We start from the raw sequence: 19,471 nt of genomic DNA, 5'->3' as shown, positions 1-19,471 counted from the left end.
GCTAGGTTGGACGCTCAGATGGACACTAGTAGACGTTGTAGTAAGAGCTCTGTGGACGCGAATGTGGAAGTTCGCTATCACTCGGATGTTGTTCCCGAGGCTTTGGTTGACGCTTCACGTCTTCCTTCTTCTTCACGTTCGCCTCTAAGGGTGATTCCTGATCCTGTGACTATTAAGGATCCGTTACCCTCTTCTTCTCGTCATCGTTCGGATAGGAGACTTGGAGCGAAAGGACTTGTGCCTCTTCCTTCGGATTTTCACTCGGGTAAGGAAGAAGGAGAACTTAGCGGTTCTTCTGAGGATGTTGACGAAGAACAACCTGCTACGTCTGCTTCGTCAGATTACCAAGTTTTGGCACGGCTACTTCGTGATTCGTTTGGGGATACTTTCCAGCCTGCTGCCCCTCCTTCTCCTCCTTCACAGTTTTCGTCGTCGAAGACAAGCAAGACTCCAGGGTTCGTGAAAATGAAGACTGTCTTTGTCTACTAGAAGAGCTTTCCGGAAGGTTAACGCCTGGATGGAGTCTAGGAAAGCAAAGGGAAGGACTACTTTCGCCCTGCCTCCGTCTAGACTTAGCGGCAAGGCAGGGATGTGGTATGAAACAGGCGAGGAATTAGGATTGAAGGTTCCTACGTCTGCTCAAGGTGATTTTGCCAGCGTGGTTGATGCCTCAAGGAGGGCCCTTTTAGCCTCAGCTAAAGTGTCATGGACGACTTCCGAACTGGACCATCTTTTGAAGGGACTGTTTAGGTCCTTAGAGGTCTTCAACTTCTTAGACTGGTGTCTCGGAGCTTTAGACAACCAGTCTCGTAAGCCAGACTCGATCAGCTTGGGGGAGCTGTCCAGTGTATTGTCATGCATGGACAAGGCCGTCAGGGATGGCTCAGAGGAGTTAGCCTCTCATTTTTCAGCAGGGGTGCTGAAGAAAAGGTCGCTTTATTGCAACTTTGCGGCTAAGTCTGTCTCTCCCGCACAGAGGACAGAACTTTTGTATGCTCCCTTCTCGAGTCATCTCTTCCTCCAAGCTATGGTGAAGGATCTGGCAGTTAGTCTTCAAGAGAAAGCCACGCAAGACCTGTTGGCTCAGTCTTCGAGACGTCCGGCTGGCCCTTCAACGTCTTCAGGAGCCCAACCGTTTAGAAAGCAGAAGCCCTTTCGTGGAGGGACTTCCGCTAGATCGTCTCCCCGAGGAAGAAGCCTTCCTAGAGGTAGAGCCCCTTCCAAGTCTAGGGGCAAGAAGTGAGAGATCGTTCCTTCAGCCACCGGTAGGAGCCAGGCTGCAGTTGTTTGCAGAAGCCTGGAGAGAAAGAGAGGCGGACACCTGGTCTCTCGACGTCATAGAGAAGGGTTACAAGATCCCTTTCATAAAGCCGCCCCCGTTGACTTCCACTCCCAGGGACTTGTCCCCATCGTATCCTCAAACAAAACGGAGGATACTTTTTGACCTGCTCGAGAAACGAGCAGTGGAACAGGTTTTAGACCTGCTCGAGAAACGAGCAGTGGAACAGGTTTTAGACCTGGCAACGCCAGGATTTTACAACAGATTGTTTCTTGTACCGAAACAATCGGGAGGGTGGCGGCCGGTCTTGGACGTAAGTCGTCTAAACCTCTTTATAGAAAAGCAGAGGTTCAAGATGGAGACACCTCAGTCAGTTCTGGGGGCCTTAAGACCTGGAGATTGGATGGTATCACTCGACCTACAGGACGCCTACTTTCACGTCCCGATACATCCCCAATCGATGAAGTACCTTCGGTTCGTACTGAAAGGGAAGGTCTTTCAATTCAGGGCTCTTTGTTTCGGACTGAGTATGGCCCCTTTTATCTTCACCATCTTAATGAAGAACGTGGCGAGGTGGCTCCATCTTTCCAACATCAGAATCTCGCTCTATCTGGACGACTGGCTCATACGAGCCTCCTCGCAGACCCGGTGCCTGAAGGACATGCAAACGACTCTGTCTTTAGCTGCGTCCCTGGGACTTCTGGTGAACTTCGAAAAGTCACATCTGACCCCAACACAGTCCATCGTGTATCTGGGGATTCAGATGGATTCAGTGGCTTTTCGGGCTTTTCCGTCCCAGGAACGTCAGCAACAAGGCATAGAAAAAGTGTCAGCCTTTCTAGGGAAGGATTCATGCTCGGTGAGGGAATGGATGAGTCTGCTGGGGACCATTTCCTCGCTGGAGAAGTTTGTTTCCCTGGGGAGGCTACACCTCCGAGCTCTTCAGTTCTTTCTGTCGGACAACTGGACAGACAAGGACAACTTCGACATGAAGTTAAGCATCTCGGAAGAGGTGAAGAACCATCTAAGATGGTGGCTCGATCCGTGGAAGCTTTCAGAGGGCATATCCCTCAAGCTTCAGAACCCCGACCTAGTGTTGTTCTCCGACGCGTCATCCACGGGGTGGGGAGCAACTCTAGGGGGGGAGGAAGTGTCAGGTACCTGGAGAGGGGAACAGGTAACCTGGCATATCAACTGCAAAGAGCTGGCAGCGGTTCAATTAGCGCTCCAGTTCTTCCAGAACAAAGTCTCCCGTCGTGTAGTTCAGGTCAACTCGGACAACACCACAGCCCTGGCATACTTGAAGAAACAAGGAGGAACACACACTCGCTCCCTGTTCGCTCTAGCGAAAGAGATTCTACTTTGGGCAAAGGAGAGAGAAGTCACGATATTGACAAGGTTCATTGCCGGTCAGTCGAGAACGTCCGGGCAGATCTCCTCAGTCGACAAGGACAGTTATTGCCGACAGAGTGGACCCTCAATCAAGACGTATGCCAGGAGCTGTGGGGTCTTTGGGGATGTCCCTTAGTGGACATCTTTGCAACATCAAGGACGGCGAGACTCCCCCTGTATTGCTCCCCGGTTCTCGATCCGGGAGCAGTAGCAGTAGACGCCCTTCTATGGGATTGGACGGGCCTAGATCTCTACGCTTTTCCCCCCTTCAAGATCCTGGGGGAGGTGATGAGAAAATTCGCAGCATCGGAGGGGACGAGGTTGACTTTAATCGCCCCCTTTTGGCCCGCAGCGATCTGGTTCACAGAGGTGATGTTCTACCTGGTGGATTATCCGAGATCTCTTCCGTTAAGGAGAGATCTACTCAAACAGCCCCACTTCGAGAGGTACCACAAAAACCTCTCCGCTCTGAGTCTGACTGCGTTCAGACTATCCAGAAGTTGGCCAGAGCGAGAGGTTTTTCGAAATCAGTGGCTAAAGCTATTGCCACCGCGAGGAGACCATCATCAATCGCGGTTTACCAATCGAAGTGGGCAGCCTTTAGAAGTTGGTGTAAGAGAAAAGGAGTTTCCTCTACCACTACCTCTGTGAGCCAGATCGCCGACTTCTTGCTTTATCTTAACAAGATCTGAAGCTTGCAGTGTCAACCATTAAAGGCTACAGAAGCATCTTATCTGTAGTTTTTCGCCATAGAGGTCTTGACCTCGCTAATAACAAGGATCTCCATGATCTATTGAGATCTTTCGAGACGACCAAGGTGCCGCTACCGAAGTTACCTTCATGGAACCTGGATGTGGTCCTCAATTATTTAATGTCAAATCGCTTTGAACCTCTTTACTCTACGTCTCTACGAGATTTGACGAAGAAAACTGTATTCCTAACTGCTCTGGCGACGGCGAAGAGAGTTAGCGAAATACAGGCTATTAGTAAACACGTCGGCTTCAAAGGGCATAATGCGGTCTGCTCTTTGGGTATGTCGTTTCTGGCCAAAAACGAAAACCCTTCCAATCCGTGGCCTAAAACGTTCGAGATCAAGGGTATGGCAGAGATCATTGGTCAAGAGCCAGAAAGAGTCCTGTGTCCTGTTAGGGCTCTTAGAGAGTATCTTCGTAGAACAAAGGATTGTAGAGGTTCTGAGGAGAACTTATGGTGTTCGGTCAAGAGACCAAACATGCCCATGTCCAAGAATGCACTGGCATTCTTTTTAAGAAACACCATTAAGGAGGCGCACTCTTCTTGCAAAGACAGCGACTTTAAGCTGCTAAAAGTTAATGCGCACGAAGTAAGGGCTATTTCGACCTCAATAGCCTTTCAGAAAAACATGGCTCTTAAGACATTTTAAGTGCTACTTTTTGGAGGAGTAACTCAGTGTTCGCCTCGCACTACCTACGGGAGGTGAGAACGACCTATGAAAACTTACTCTCTCGGACCATACGTCGCCGCAGACACTATTTTGGGGGCAGGAGGTAGCACTCATCCTTTCCCATAGAAAAGGGTAGGTGAGTTTTTAATATTTGTAATGTTTATGGTTGTAGGGTCGGCCGCCGAGTACGGTCGTCCCTTCCTTTAGCCTTTGGTATATGGGAGTTTGTTGTTAGGCTAACTTAGGTGGTGGTTTTGCCTCGTTGCCCTCAGAAGTATGGTCATGGTCTAGTCACATTGTGGTCCCGTCCCCGTTGACAGATCATCTAGAGCGCACCAACTACACAGGTCACTACCTTGTTGGTAACTCTAGTGAAGCAGAAGCAGGCTTGGGTGACAGTAATCACGAAGTCAGCTATGCTAACAGGTAAGGAACCAAGATGTCAATCATCTACATTTATATGTTTCCTAAAATCCTTTTTCTGTCTCTCCCACCGCCAAAGGTGGGATTCAGCTATATATATATCTGACAGGTAAGTTTCATGAACAAAATGATATTGTTAAGATACAATAAAGTTTGTTCATACTTACCTGGCAGATATATATATAGCTGTATTCTCTGAAGTCCGACAGAATTTCTAAAACTTACGACACACGTAGTGGGAGTTGGGTGGTTAGTACCCATTCCCGCCGCTGGGAGGCGGGTATCAGGAACCATTCCCATTTTCTATCAGATTTCTATCTCCACTGTCTCCTGAGGGGAGGTGTGTGGGTACTAAAAATATATATATCTGCCAGGTAAGTATGAACAAACTTTATTGTATCTTAACAATATCATATTTCTTTGATTTCTTAATTGCTGTTCACAACATCCACAGCAGTCACTTTTTCAAGCATTCTTAAACATACACTAAGCTTTGCACTTTTGTGCATCTTTGACCTCAGCCTCTCTTCACTCTTCCTCATGTCAACAGTTCTTCTCAGTACACACTTTATAGACCCGCGAATGCACTAGCACCTTCCAACAGCCTTTCTTCATTTGACAGTTTTCTCCTTAGTTCCATCTGCTATTAACCTTTCTCTCTCTTATGTAATTCTGTGTAGAACAAAGAATTTCTATGCTTACCCATTCCATCCCCTTTTTATTTTACTACATAACTTCTTGTCCTCTCTCGCCTTCCTTTTGGCCATATCCATCTTTGTGTATTCCTTCAAGTATCTTTTCCTTCATGAAACTTGGTTCTTCATCTAACTAGTCATTATTTTTATTCCCTCTTCTGCCTTTCTAAAAAAAACATACATGTACACTTGTATAATGCATGTGTCACCGTAAACAATTTGTCATGCATTGATCATTATATAGAAACACACCTAAGATGAATTTAACAGAATCATAAAGGCCTTCTTATGTTCACGTTTTATTTATAAACATTCATATATAAATCATAGGTGTATGTATAAATACATAATAAATATATACACATACATAATAGACAAAAGTAAAGATTTTACAATAATATTTTTCATACAAACCCTTTAATTGTAAGTAGCCTTATTCCATGCAGTGGCTCTCCCAGCCATACCAACTTGCTAGATCCTCAAAGACTACGACCTCGCTATGTATTCCCAGACATTTAGAGGTTTTATTAAGGACATATACTAGACACCAGAGTAATTGTAAATATGCTTAGTAGAGAATATTGCTTTAGATCAGTAGTTGAATTGATGTAGAATCAGATGCTAATCTTTATCACTGGAAAAGTATGTAAAAAAAAAAAAAAAAAAAAAAAAAAAAGCTTTCCACTGGATTTGCTAAATAGAGCTCCTACTTACAGGTTTTAACCAGCTGCACTTTATGTAATTAAGCAATTTTTAAACTAAATTAGATATTGTTGACAAGGTATCTTGTCAAGGTACATTTGATATATTGGAAATAACTATAGTTTGAAGTTTTATTATTTGAATGAAGAAAATGTAATACACTAACATAACTTCCAAACATTTTTTTTTTTTTAATATAAATTTTCAACAATGATCTCTCCTTGCAGCTGGACGATCATCGCATCCAGAATTGTCAGCAGGAGCAGCCTTGCAAGTGACCATCAGTCAACTGGAATTAGATTTTTATCCATACCATTTGGCTTCTGGAGACAGAACACATTGGGTCAAGTAAGTGGGAAGGTCTTTAGCTTTGAATATGCAGATCAGTTGCTTATGTTCAATTAAAGATTACTACAGTGGCACCTCAACTTAACGGACAGTTCGGGGTCTGTCCCTTCTGCTAAGTGACGGAGACTGGTAATAACCTACGTGATCAGGTACTGTGGGACTAATTCACAGAGCTTATAGTGTAGCTTAGCTCCATGTACAGCACTTTACAGCCTATCCTAACTAGAGTATTGTAAATACCATTCAATTTAAAATACTGAATCACTTTTCATTCGAATGCAGAGATATCTGCCAAATCAATTGCTTCTAAGTATGTATGTGTTCATAACTTTGCTTACTTGTGCTTACAAGATATGTTTGTGGGTATGTGAAATAATGTATATAAATCACAAACAATATTAAAAAATTTGAACATTGTTTCTTTTTTAAGAATAACTCCAAATTCTTTGTAAAAAAAGAAGTGAGAGAGAGAGAGTGTGCAAAAGGAAGCAAATGTATTTAAGTTCTTAATTCATCCTGTACACATGCACATACTGATAAATGTGTAACACTATATTACTGTATTGTATGAAGAACAGCAATGTGCTGTACTGCATTCATACCTTAAGTCAATAAAAATGATATATGAGAGAGAGAGAGAGAAAGAAAAATGATTTGCAGCACTAATTGTGATTCCATGCAATTATGTACACTTTTTTTAACCAATCATCTCAGTATTCATGACTGTGAGAAGAACAAAGAGTGCCACTCTCACATAAAAAACCTTTTACACATAAATTTAAAATTATACTGTAAGTACATTAAATTATGTTGTCATCAATATTTTAGTAAGAAATTTCCACTAGAATAACTGCATATACTTTATTCGCAAAAGCAAACACAAAAATGATCATGTTAAGAAAAGAGCATAGTTTCTTAAAACAACTGGTGCTGAATGACCTACTGAAGCATACAATCATTGGTCATACTCAAGAAAGCGTTGGTCATGGGCGTGTGTTCGTTCACGATCCACCCTTACAGGTGTAGCACTTAGGAAAGCATGCATGTTCATTTGTTCATTTACTGTTCACCCTCACTGGCACACCCAGGAAAGTGCTAATTGCATGCTTGTGTTTGTTCATTATTCACCATCCACCTGCACGGAAACAGAAAAGCCTGGGTCTAATGCGTTTAAGTGTTCACTGTCCGATACTCTTAGCGCACTTAATGGATTATCCACTCATGGTAAGGGGTCATCCGCTTGGGTAAGCTCAGTCCGCCATCAGATAACCCTATCAAACGTACCAGACTTTCTGCTAAGTAAAAATTAATTTTTGTTTGGACACTGGTGAGTGCACTAGGTAACAAAATCCACCTAAGTTTAAGTGCCACTGTATTTGGGAAAACTGGTTATTGTACAGGTATCAAGGAAAAGAGGCCGTTCTCTCAATCTCCAGGAAATGAGTATTCTGTTAGTAACCATCTGCAGCATCCCTTTGGCCCCTAGCTGCAACTCTTTTCATTCCTTTTCCTGTACTACCTCCATTCACATTCTTTCTTCCATCTTACTTTCCACCTTTCATAACAGTTGTTTTATAGTGCAACCACAAGGTTTTCCTCCTGTTATACTTTTAAAACCTTGATTCTCACTTTCTCACTCAGTATTGAATGACTTCATAGGTCCCCGTGTGTCACCATAATCATAAAATGTCTTGCATTGATCATATATAGGACACATCGAAGATGAATTTAACAAAAAACTTTCAAATTGGTGCTTGAAGCCAGTCTTTACATCGATTTATGCGAAGCTGGTTGCGTCATTTTTTTTCTGACATTGTTATATTGCCAGAAGTGTGAACTGTTTAACACAATAGGAATTAGTGAAGCAGATAATGTAGATCATCAGTGACAGGAAAAGCCAAATTTCATTGGACAATGTCAGTCAAAATTTTGGAGACAATCAATAAAAGAAATTTTATCAGTCAGTATTACTGTTTGGTTAATGTATCTTTTAAGTTTATGAAGAAATGCAGTTTATGAAATGAAATTTTAACATTTAAGACATCCTTTGGGCCATTCCCCATGTACTGTACCCTAATGATCTGGCAAACTACCAAATAATCTTCCAAAGTCCATGAAAGTCTATATTATTATTATATATTATAAAGGATTAATTTATCCAGACTTCTGAGCTTAATGGCTCTTCTTGGGCTGGTTATGAGAGTAGAGTTGGGTAGATAAGAAATTATGGAAGTCCATTTAAAAGTTCTGTAAAAACAACATGGAAATAGGCCCTTGAATTCACAACACTACTACATGAACATTAGTCCTCTGTGTTTTTTCATTATTGCAAGATAAAAGTAACTAGAGACTACAGTATACTAAATTTTTACAAAAGATTTTATATTTTTGACACTGATTAATGACTATTTTTCTTTCCACAGGTACACTGATTGCACACTATCTCAGTGGGCACAGACCACCTTAGCAGAATTCAAAACCCGACTTATAGATTCTCTAAACTGTAGTCGGTCATCTCACACACCCTTGGCTCGTGCACCTCCTCATATTTCTCAAGAAAGTCAACAGCAGGTTAGAATGATTTCTTTGGCAATGATCACTTTTATTTAACCTGTGGAGTGCACAGTTAGTAACAGAAGCAAATGATGACTTTTCCTCCTAGTATCATTCTATAGAAAATACCAGTCCTTCCCTTAAAGAGTGCACAGTTAGTAACAAAAGCAAATGATGACTTTTCCTCCTAGTATCATTCTATAGAAAATACCAGTCCTTCCCTAAAAAATCCTGGTTTTCTACGAAATACTTTCGTGGAATACAGTAGAAACTGACATTTATGTAGTAATGGATAATTACTATATTCTGAGCAGATTAGCTTGTCCTCATGTCACGTTTTGTACTGTGAGTTAAAGATTTTAGATTTCTTATAATAATAATAATTTTCTTGGTGGTAAAAAGTATACACATGAACTGCTAACCCTGTTACACCCATTAGATTAAAAATTATCTCTCCAACAGAGAAGCACTTTCATTAAGTGAACCACTCAAAGAATGATGCCAAAGTATGATGAAGGCAATCCATTCTTGGGTTTTGAGTCTAGATTTCAACTTTTAGTAAATTTGAAGCTCAAGTTTTGTTTGACAGCGAGATACAGGTAGAAATTCCTATGGTTAACCTTAATGTAAAGAGGATGATATGTAAATTCACATGGTGTAAGAAAATTTTTTTTTTTTTTAATTTTCCCTGCCTTCCATGAGAAGTTGATAATGACTTTACACAAGCCCTCGTGCAGCCTCTTTTACAAGGCAATTGTAAATTTTACAAAGTTATGCTTGTTTTTTCTAATAAATAAATTTATTTTGTAAAAATGTAATTAAAGCTCACACAATATCAGAACAGATAAGAAATAAATTCTGAGCATATTTATTGTAAAATATTCATGTTTTCTTTGCAAAATTAGTACATCTATAACTGACATACTATCTTAAAAGATAAGAACTAAAACCAACAGCAACCCCTTGGTATATTTATGAGCAAATTAATGAAAAGACATCATGTGAGACAGAGAAGCAGTACATCCTTCCTTGAAGTCAAGACCACAACTAAGCACCTGAGCCACCCAGTCTCTCATTTTAGCCAGTCTAAAACTTGCTATTAGTGAATTAATGGGCTATAGAAATACGTAATGGCACTTCTTTCCAGCTCAATTCCCCCAAATCACTGGTACATAACATTGTTACTCACCACAAGTCACTCTGTCATCCACCCAAAACCTGTTATTGCGACTTGTGAGCATGTCTGTCCATTAAGGGCTAAACATGTTTAGCATTAAAGTGATTTTTGGCTTAATATTTGTAAGTATGAAATAATCATTTATATGAAGACTAGTTACAAACTCGTATGCACTGTATATACAGTATATATACATATATGTAGCCATATGTCACAAACTTAGTAAATACTTAATGAACTCTTATAATATACAGGCGGCCCTCGGTTAGCAGCAGGGGTTCCGTTCTTGGCCACCGACGCTAAGCAATTTTAAAGCCCAAAGCTGCTGCACACTTTCTTCCGAAATTCTAGACCAGTTAACAGTGCCCTAGACCAGTCAAACGGTGCCGTAATCCCCGATGGCGCAATAAGTAAAATTATATTTGTTCAGTATAGTACTATAGAATTTACTGTACAGTAGTACTGTACAGTACATTATAGTATTATAAATCCTGTAAAGTGAAAAAAGCCTAGCTTTAATCCTTTGGGTGTCTAGAGTATGTAAAGATATAATAAGGTTTTATACGTACAGTGTACAGGTAGTTTTAGTGTTCAAGTTACGATAATTCGTCTTATGATAATCCGATTTTATGAGAGACCAAATTACAATAGCCTAACTTTATCCCATCTTCTAGTTACATATGTTCAAAAACAGCAAAAGAGAATGATGAAAGTATGGTTTTAACGTTATACTTGTTGCGTAAATGTGTACAGCCATGAACAACTGAACAAGAAACGACTTTTTTTTTTTCTCTCTCTCTCTTTCTCTCTTTAAATACAACCGAATTCGATAACATCCGTTTGGCTTGTATTTCAATCATTGTACTATAGTGCACTATTACCGTAGTTGTTATAAATGACGTTATGTAGAATTGAACTGAGATATCTTAATGTAATAATTTTATTCGCTATAGATCAAAGATCAATCGGGAAATATACTGTTAAATTTAAACCTAGTTATAACTGAAGCTGTAAAAACTGTTCAAGCTGCTAATGACTATTATCGTGCATCGGCAACAAGGATACAACTCCAGTAAATGTATGCCATCAAACACAACCGTAGATAAAATTGAGATAAAATAATTTTAATCAAAACTACTGTGCTTGAAAGAACACATGTTACTGTTGGTTTCACGCCGATATAAGATAAATAATGTAAAGTTTGTATTGCAATGATATAAAGGAAAATTGCGAACGGAATCATGTAATTTTTTTACGCAATAAACATGCCGCCAACGTAATCTGTTAACGAAAAAAAATTAGTTCACAATCACAACGAGACATATTCAATTCATATTTCCACCTAAAAACATGTTGTATAAGGAAAAATAACCTTAACCCATATAGGTCAAGTATCTAGATATTCGTTTATTCTAACTAGAAGCAAGAAAATGCGCTCAGAATTGCATTAATATGGCAAAACAAACTCTTATTCGCCATCAGCTGATTTGAAACCAAAACATTTGCTGCTCCAAGGAATACTGGATTAGATTTGCCGTAGTATTTTATAATACAATAATATGAGAATACATACAATATTACTGGATACAGTGAAGTAATGTATAACTTTTAAAGGATTTATGGAAAAGATGCATAATTAATAAATAACACCATGCATTTTTCGGAACAGTGGCGGACAAGAACGAACATGAAAAAACATCCTCTGACAATATGGAGGGTAGTTACAAAAGCTACCTTAATTTGTATCATATTTATGTACAAAAATAAAAATACCCTATACGTACGTAATATATTTTCATACACATTTTAAACATAAAAGCATGAACATTTATAAAATCGACACATTGATCGCTAAATTTGCACTTTTTTTAACTCTATATTTACGGAAGATCGGCAGACGGCGGCTTACAAGAATGAACATGAAAAAACATCGTATTTGATAATGTGAAGGGCAGTTTCAAAAGCTGCCTTTGTATCATATTTCTGTGCAGAAAAAAAAAATACCCTATACGTAATACATTTTCATACACATTTTAAACATAAAAGCATGAACATTTATAGAATCGACATATCGATCGCTAAATTTGCACTTTTTTTAACTATATTTACGGAAGATCGGCAGACGGCGGCTTACAAGAGTGAACATGAAAAAACTTCGTATTTGATAACGTGAAGAGCAGTTTCAAAAGCTGCCTTTGTATCATATTTCTGTGCAGAAGTAAAAAATACCCTATACGTAATACATTTTCATACACATTTTAAACATAAAGCATGAACATTTATAAATCTATACATCCATAGCTAAATTTGCACTTATGTAACTCTAATTTGTTCCGATACGTAATACAAACCCTCGGTCCTTTAACAATAGGAAGGTAACTAGCGGCAGCTGGGACAGTCGTAAGCTTCGAACAAGGGGAGAACGGTAGTTAACTGCTTGTCCGATCGTGCGCGCGCCCGCGCGCCCGAGAGGTGAAGAATCACTTTTGCTTTCGGCCGCGGGTGTGAAGGACGTGTTCGTCATCGCTCTCTGCCCGCTTCATCGTCGTATGCTTTGTTTATATTGTGTTTCTACTAATGGTTTGGTTTGACTTGAAAATGAAACTGTAAGTACACTGTTTTCATTTTCATTACTTAATTATGAATCAACATGGAGCTATCGCCGTAGAGACGGCGATTTCCGCTCTTTTCATGAATTGAACCCTTGAATTATGTCTCGGTGCCGAGGGCGGGCGCACTCGCGCCGAGTCATGTATTTTGGGCGAAAGTGTGTAATTGAAAGATGTAAGTACTCTTTTTCATTATATTTTTGCCCTGTGCGTTCGTTGCCGAGAGCTTGATTGCGCTCGGCAAGAGCCTCTTATTTTGTATGAATAGAATGCAATGAAAGTGGATTCGCAATGCAGTTTTCTTTTCATTTTCATTTATTAATTGCATCAAATTTAATTTTGGATCAATTTCCGCTCTTACCCGGGAATTAATCCTTACGATTTATTGCTGTGAAAGTGAAAATAGCAAGTGCAGTATTGTTCATTTTCATATATATTTATGATAGCATCATATTATTATGGATCAAGTTTCCGCTCTTACCGGGAATTGATTTTTCCCTCTTTAAGTTCTATGAAGTGAATCGCAAGTGCAGTATTCTGTTTCATTTTCATATTACTTTTCACTGCTGTGCGGGGGTAGGGGAAGCGAAGGTCTGCCAGGAAGTCGTCGGAAAGCTCTCCCGCGACTCCCTTGGTATCCGATTCTTCGTCTTCTTTCCTGCCCCCCGCTCAGCTTCCTCGTATTTTGTTTTTGGGGTCTTCCTTGCGTTCGGGGTGGGGCATGTCTCCCCCCCCGTGCGTGAGGGAACCCCTCTTACTAATCTGTCTGTGCTACCGCAGGTGCTACAGCCGTGGGAGACGACCTTGGACAGGTATGGACCACTGCGGCTGCAGGGCGTGCCTAGCATCCACGATCTGCTGCAGAGTCTAGCGAGGTCTGGGGCGGTGACCTTGGAGTGGTCTCCACTACAACCTTCACGGCCGCTTATGCTGCTTCCCCCCGCTGGTCTACACTCCCCATGCTGTGTCGGTGACGCCGTCTGCCGCTTCTAGGGCCGGTCGCCGCCGTACCGAGGAGGGGTATGCCGCCGCCGCCTGTGTTTTCTTCGTGTTGCCTGCCCCAGACTTCCGCTGTTCCAGCAGCTCGCCCCTGGACCGGCCGCCAGTACCACGCTGGCTGCCGATGATTCTACGAGGCGATGGCTGGGCCTGCCGTACCTGTCGCTGATGTGGTTCCCGCTACTGGCTTGGCTGTCCCTTCTGTGTTTACCGCTGCCGCTGTTCCTGCCGCTCCTGAGCTGGTTGCTGTTCCTGTCGCTCCTGGTTCCTGCGCCTGTCCATGCTGGTCCTGCCCATGGTGTGTCTTCCCCAGTCCCAGGTCCTTCCGGACAGGTGCAGTCGGGCCGTGTTGCTTCAGCAATAGGCCCGACTCCGGCCTGGATGGAGGACCTGACGACTGTCCTGCGTGAGCTGACGAAGAAGAGGAAGGTGTCATCTTCGTCTTCGTCTGTTGCTGCCTCTTCCCTTCGACTTCTAAGGCCCATAAGCCGAAGAAGAAGAAGGCTGCCTCCCCCCCCTAAGAAGTCTCCTTCGGGAACTTCTAAGGGCCCGTCCCACCTCGGTGGGACGGGGGGTCCTTCTGCTGGTCCTCTGCTCCTTCGGGAGCGGGGGCCCGTCTCCCCTTCCGTAAGGAAGAGATAGACGGGGACCAGAGGAGTATCGGTTAGCTCTGGTACTTCCTCGCCTGGTGCTAGCGGCGATGCCGCTACGCCAGGTTCCGGCTCGGTCTCTCGTTCGCGGGAGATCCCGAGTGTACGCTCTCCCTCGGGAGACCGTGCAGCCAAAGTTTCGGCGCCAGAGTTCGCTCGGCGCCAAGACCACGGCACGGAGCAGAAGGCTGGCGAGAACCGCTCAGGTGACTCTCGCCAGGCCAGCGGCCGCTCTCGCAGCGACCAGCTGGTAACCGGGTTTTGTTATTCCCCCTAAGAAGACTCCTTCGGGAACTTCGAAGGGCTCGTCACATTCCGGTGTGACGGGGAGGTTCTTCTGCTGGTCCTCCTGTTCCTTCGGGAACGGGGCCCGTCTCCCCTTCTGAGAAGAAGAAGAAGACGGGGACCAAGGGTGTGCTGGCTACCGCTGGTACACCCTCGCCTGGTCTTGGCAGCTCTGCTGCTAAGCCAGGTACCGGCTCGGTTTCTCGTCCGCGAGAAGTTCCGAGTGTACGATCTCCTTCGGGTGACCGTGCAGCCAAAGTTAAGACGCCTGAGTTCGCTCAGCGTCATGACCGAGGCACGGAGCAGAAGACTGTCGAGAGCCGCTCAGGTGACTCTCGCCAGGCCAGCGGCCACTCTCGCAGCGACCAGCCGGTACCTCGGGTGGACGTGACGGTCTCTGACCGGCCACGGGTTGAGGCTGGGAAGAGGTCCCCCAGGTCCCCTCGACCGACGGTACCCAGCCTCGGCTGGTACCAGCGGTTTGACGTGCCGCGAGGACGCTCACCGGTCTCACGGCGAAAGCGAGCTCTGCAGGTCACCTGACCGCCGCTCCCACAGGGACCGGGCGGATACGGTGACCAGCAGCAGCTCGTCTGACGCACGGGACCGGGGTCGACGTGCTCAGTCGAGCCGCTCGCCACAGGTGAGCGGCACGGCCAGGCCTGCAGATCGATCCCCACCGCGGGTTGGTGATCGGCTGCAGCCCCCCACGTACGCTGGTCCTGCCAGCGAGTGGGGGGGGAGCGTCAGGTCTGTCTCTCCACTACCTTCAACTTCCTCGGGCTACACCGGGAAGAAAGCGACGGTAGCTAGGAGTGATCGTGAGAGGTGCGCCGCTCACGATCCCGTCACGACGCCGCACGTGCCACGTATGGTCTTAGGACCAACCAGGACGTTACGCGCAAGTGATTGGAGGCGACCGTCAGGGGAGAGGGGGGTAGCGTCAGTTCTGTCCTCTCCGATACCTTCAAACTCCTCGGCATACGCCAGGAAGAGAGAGGTATATAGGAGTGATCGTGAGAGATGCGCCGCTCACGATCCCGTCACGACGCCGCACGTGCCAGGTTGGTCTTAGGACCAACCAGGACGTACGCGCAAGTGATTGGAGGCAACCGTCAGGATCTGTTGCTGGTCCTTCTTCTGAAGGAGGAGGGTCCTGGGAGCTGCTCTTGTTGGAGGGACTGGACGGTCCTACTCCTCAAGACGCTGTAACTTCCGAGATTCAGAGTAACTTTACCCAGGTTATTGCACTGATCGTCAGCACAACGACCGGGGGGAAGGATCGCCGCTCCCACCAGCAGAGCCCATGTCTCTGCTCGAGTCTTTTTGGGGCCCGAGAGGGAACCCAAACCGACGGTGGGTATGCCGCGATCGGAGCTTGCCGATTCTGTCTTGAACCAGAGTCTCTCGTCTCCGGACAAGAAGGCTCTCTCAGTTCTGGCCGGTCGATCAAGCTACTTCCACCTCCTCTACTGCGACAGCGGCGTTTCTACGTGTCTTCGGACACCGTATTTAAATACTCCTTCGGTCCTCCTGAGAGGTTTCGACCTCGACGAGGACTGGAATGAGTCGGAGGACGGTATCGGCTCTCTCCTGTCAGGTGTCGATCAGCCCCACCCAGACGACGTTCACAGTGGCGGCAGACCCTTACCTACAGTGAGAGTTCGTAACCCTCCTCGGGAAAGGGAAAACGTTTTCTCCTGACGATACGTTTTCCCAGACTCTGAGAGGCCATCGCCGCAAGGCGATGGCTGCTCCTACTCTTCTCCAACTGCTAGTTCCACTGGGAAGGCGAGCGAGTATCCAATTCCTCCCCCATTCCCTCTCTCCTTACGGCTACGAGGGAAAGGGGAAGGATCCTACAGAGATTTCTCTGTAGGATCCCACGTTGGGGACTGCGCTACCAGGGGGGACCTTCGGGTCCTACCTGACGTAAGCCCCGGTCGTTGAGGAGGGATCCTGCCCCATTCTCGATTTCTACGGGAATCGGAGGACCACCAGCCGATATCGTTTGACGAACTTCGGTGGGGGTTTCGCAGACTGCTTAGAATTCTACGGAATTTCTAGCGCATTCAGAGTGTTAGAGTTTCTTACGATCTCCAAACACTTAGGCGAGACCACGGTCCAAAGTGAGCGAGACGAGAATCCCCGATATGTTACACGATAATCGGGAACCTCGCCTATGCTCGAATTCCTGGAATTTCTAGCATTAGGAAGAAGACTGCTGCTGAAAGAAGACTATCTCACAGTAGGCGACCAACCTGGAATAGAGAAGAACGGACGGGAATATCCAGTTTGGCTGGAACTATCGTCTTAGTATTCTGTTCCACATTGAAGCTTTCCTTCGAGGAAGACTTCTCCTTCACTCTCTTTAATAGAGAACGAAGGTGGTCGATCTCCAATCCTTATTTTGTTTTCTTGAAGGAAAGAATTTAGGATGGAGATCGTTGTTCAGAATCCTACAAATATACTACGTATATTAACCTCGCGACATGATTCTGCTAAGCAGTTGAATGGTCCGAGGGGTAGGCGCATATCCTGGTTATTCAACGGATTGCGACTTAGACGAAAAGTATTCTAATTGAACTGCAACCCGGGTTGCCTGCAACCTCCCAGGAGTTTCCAGTTTCAATTTTATATACTTATGGTGTTGTCACAACAACACCATTTAAGCTTTTATATTTACCGAAATTCGTTTCGCTTAAATATAATTGCTCGAGCATATCTTTTATGCTCGGTGGTTCTAGCCGAACGCATTCCTTCGTGGAAAGGATTACTTGGCAACTCAGGATGACGAGTCAGCGACAGCTACTGCGTATTGAATTGCCCGAGGCATTTCAGTATCAGCTGCCGCTTTGAGATAGACAGTTGTTTATGTCTTTCTCACCTGCTTTGATTGAATAACAACCGTATCTCTGCCCAACAATCACGGACTTAAGTCTCTGATAACGGGGATTCTCGCATACATGAATGACCATCTACTGCTGTGAAACGCTAGTATTCATCGTCTTCGGTATTGCGAGAATTTTAAACAGAGATATCTATTTGACTCTCATCTTTCTGTTTACCGCACGGTAACAGAATTCTGTAATAGTCTTGCTGCATCGTATCCCGATAATGCGAATGATTTTTGCGGAATCTGAGTTTGTCCTCAAAATATCTTGTATTCGGAGGTGTACAATTGTTCATTGTTCTCCCCGGATTAGCAGATGTATTGAAAGACATCGCCTACTCCCACACCTGCCAGCTCTACTTCCAAACGTTCAGCCCATGAGAAGCAGTTCTTCAAGCGGCTCTCCCCTGTGTTTCATTACTGAAGAACGCCCCGCTTTCATTGCACAACGGACAGCAATGAAATGGCGGTTAGCGTTTTCAGTCATTTGTAAGCACAGGTTTAGAATCTTGAGATTCCTTCTCTCGATTCAGCTGGAAGACGTAGGTTGCATTCATTGCCTACCTTCGTCTTCAACGTCACATAGTGTTGTTTCTCCTTAAGCTGAGATTCAACGTCTATGAGATTTTCTTGCCATCAGGGACCTCGGTCTTTTGAAGGCAATTGACTTTCGCCTTTTGAGCTTATGCATTAAGAGAATCATCGCCGCGCCGTCCGGCATCGGTGACTAACAAATATTTTATTTGTTTGGTCTCTCAGCATAACTCTTTAAAGGGCGAAGGTCACGTGACTTACCCGGATGCTTGGACAACTTGCCTCTACTGATTCCGAACCAGTCAGTCGGCAGCTGTCAGAGCGCCCGAGTCAGTTACGAACTATGCTGTGGACTTAGTTCGGTTGTTCCAGAGCAATCATTACTTCGTCTTAATAGCTTGTCAGTATGAGTACTGTACATAACCAAAGTCGAGAAGAGGGATAGGTCATACGACTATTCCCTTCTTTTCGTCTTAGGTAACTGCATGAACTTCTCTTGAGAAGTCAAGCACAAAGGGATGGGGATTTGTGACGCTCGATTTCGTACCGATCTTCGTAGCGAAGACTCAGAACCCTTCGGTAACTGACGATTGGTTCGAGTCCTTCACAATACCCTCCCTAATGGACTTCACCGCCTCCGATACGAAGGCTATGCTGCTTTGTCCTGTGAAGGTGCGACGGAGCTGTCTGAAGAAACTCGACACCCAGGATGAGTGTGGACGCCTCTTCATCATTCTCTCGCGTTCCGCAAGAACTTCTCCGTGGCGCAGGTAATGAAGGCAGGCGCCTGGTCCAACCGGACGCATGCACCTCCTTCTACCTTCAGGATATTGCCCACAGTTCCTTGGATCTTTTTCCTTGGGAACCATGGTGGTTGCTCAACACGTTGTGTAGTTAACCCAGACCCTCGCAAGCTGAACAGCATCGAGTCCTGGTGTGACCGTAAGAATGGATGAGGAATGAGAGTGTGACTGGCTCCTCTTCCCACTCTTTTTCTTCCCTCTACCTTTGGGTAGAGGGACACGGTCGTCACCCTGCTGGGTAAGGACGAGATGCAGGTGAGCTACTCAATAGAGCACCATCCTATCCCTTTCAGTAGGGATAGGAGTAAATAGTCCACCACTTTCCACCCTCCAAACAAGGGCGGGGGAGGAAGTGGATGCCAAATTGAGACAAACCCATCATTTTATGATTGTCTCTTGCAAACAGGAACAAGTTCTTGCTTGCTGGTACGAAGAGATACGCTTGCCTCTCTCTTAGTACTTGGCCCAGAGGTCTGACCATTGATCCTGCGGTGCACACCCCGATCAATCGGACAGAGGTTTGGATCCCTCCCTTGCTCTTATGACCAGGGAGGCACTCCAGGGTGGACGAACACCAGTCTGTTCACCAAAAAGACTCAGATTCCTCCCACCAAGAAGTGAGTCTTCCTATTGTTAAAGGACCGAGGGTTTGTATTACGTATCGGAACAAATGACAATTTGTCGAAAATTGCATTTTTCCTAACTA

At 44.6% G+C, this 19,471-nt stretch overlaps 1 protein-coding gene across 4 annotated transcripts in view; it reads left to right on the top strand.

The window, feature by feature from the left end:
• The window catches only part of LOC135202945 (bridge-like lipid transfer protein family member 3B), a 318,889-nt gene that overhangs the window by 139,784 nt on the left and 159,634 nt on the right, over positions 1–19,471 (top strand). For all 4 annotated transcript variants that reach the window (XM_064232430.1, XM_064232433.1, XM_064232432.1 and 1 more), the window contains 2 exons: positions 6,142–6,262; positions 8,686–8,833. In XM_064232430.1, the coding sequence (XP_064088500.1) occupies positions 6,142–6,262; positions 8,686–8,833 (269 nt within the window). The remainder of the gene's footprint in view (positions 1–6,141; positions 6,263–8,685; positions 8,834–19,471) is intronic.

Source organism: Macrobrachium nipponense, chromosome 33, assembly GCF_015104395.2.
Source record: "Macrobrachium nipponense isolate FS-2020 chromosome 33, ASM1510439v2, whole genome shotgun sequence".
NCBI lineage: Eukaryota > Metazoa > Arthropoda > Malacostraca > Decapoda > Palaemonidae > Macrobrachium > Macrobrachium nipponense.
Note: the sequence above shows the minus strand (reverse complement) of the source record. Positions and strands in the feature narration are given on the sequence as shown.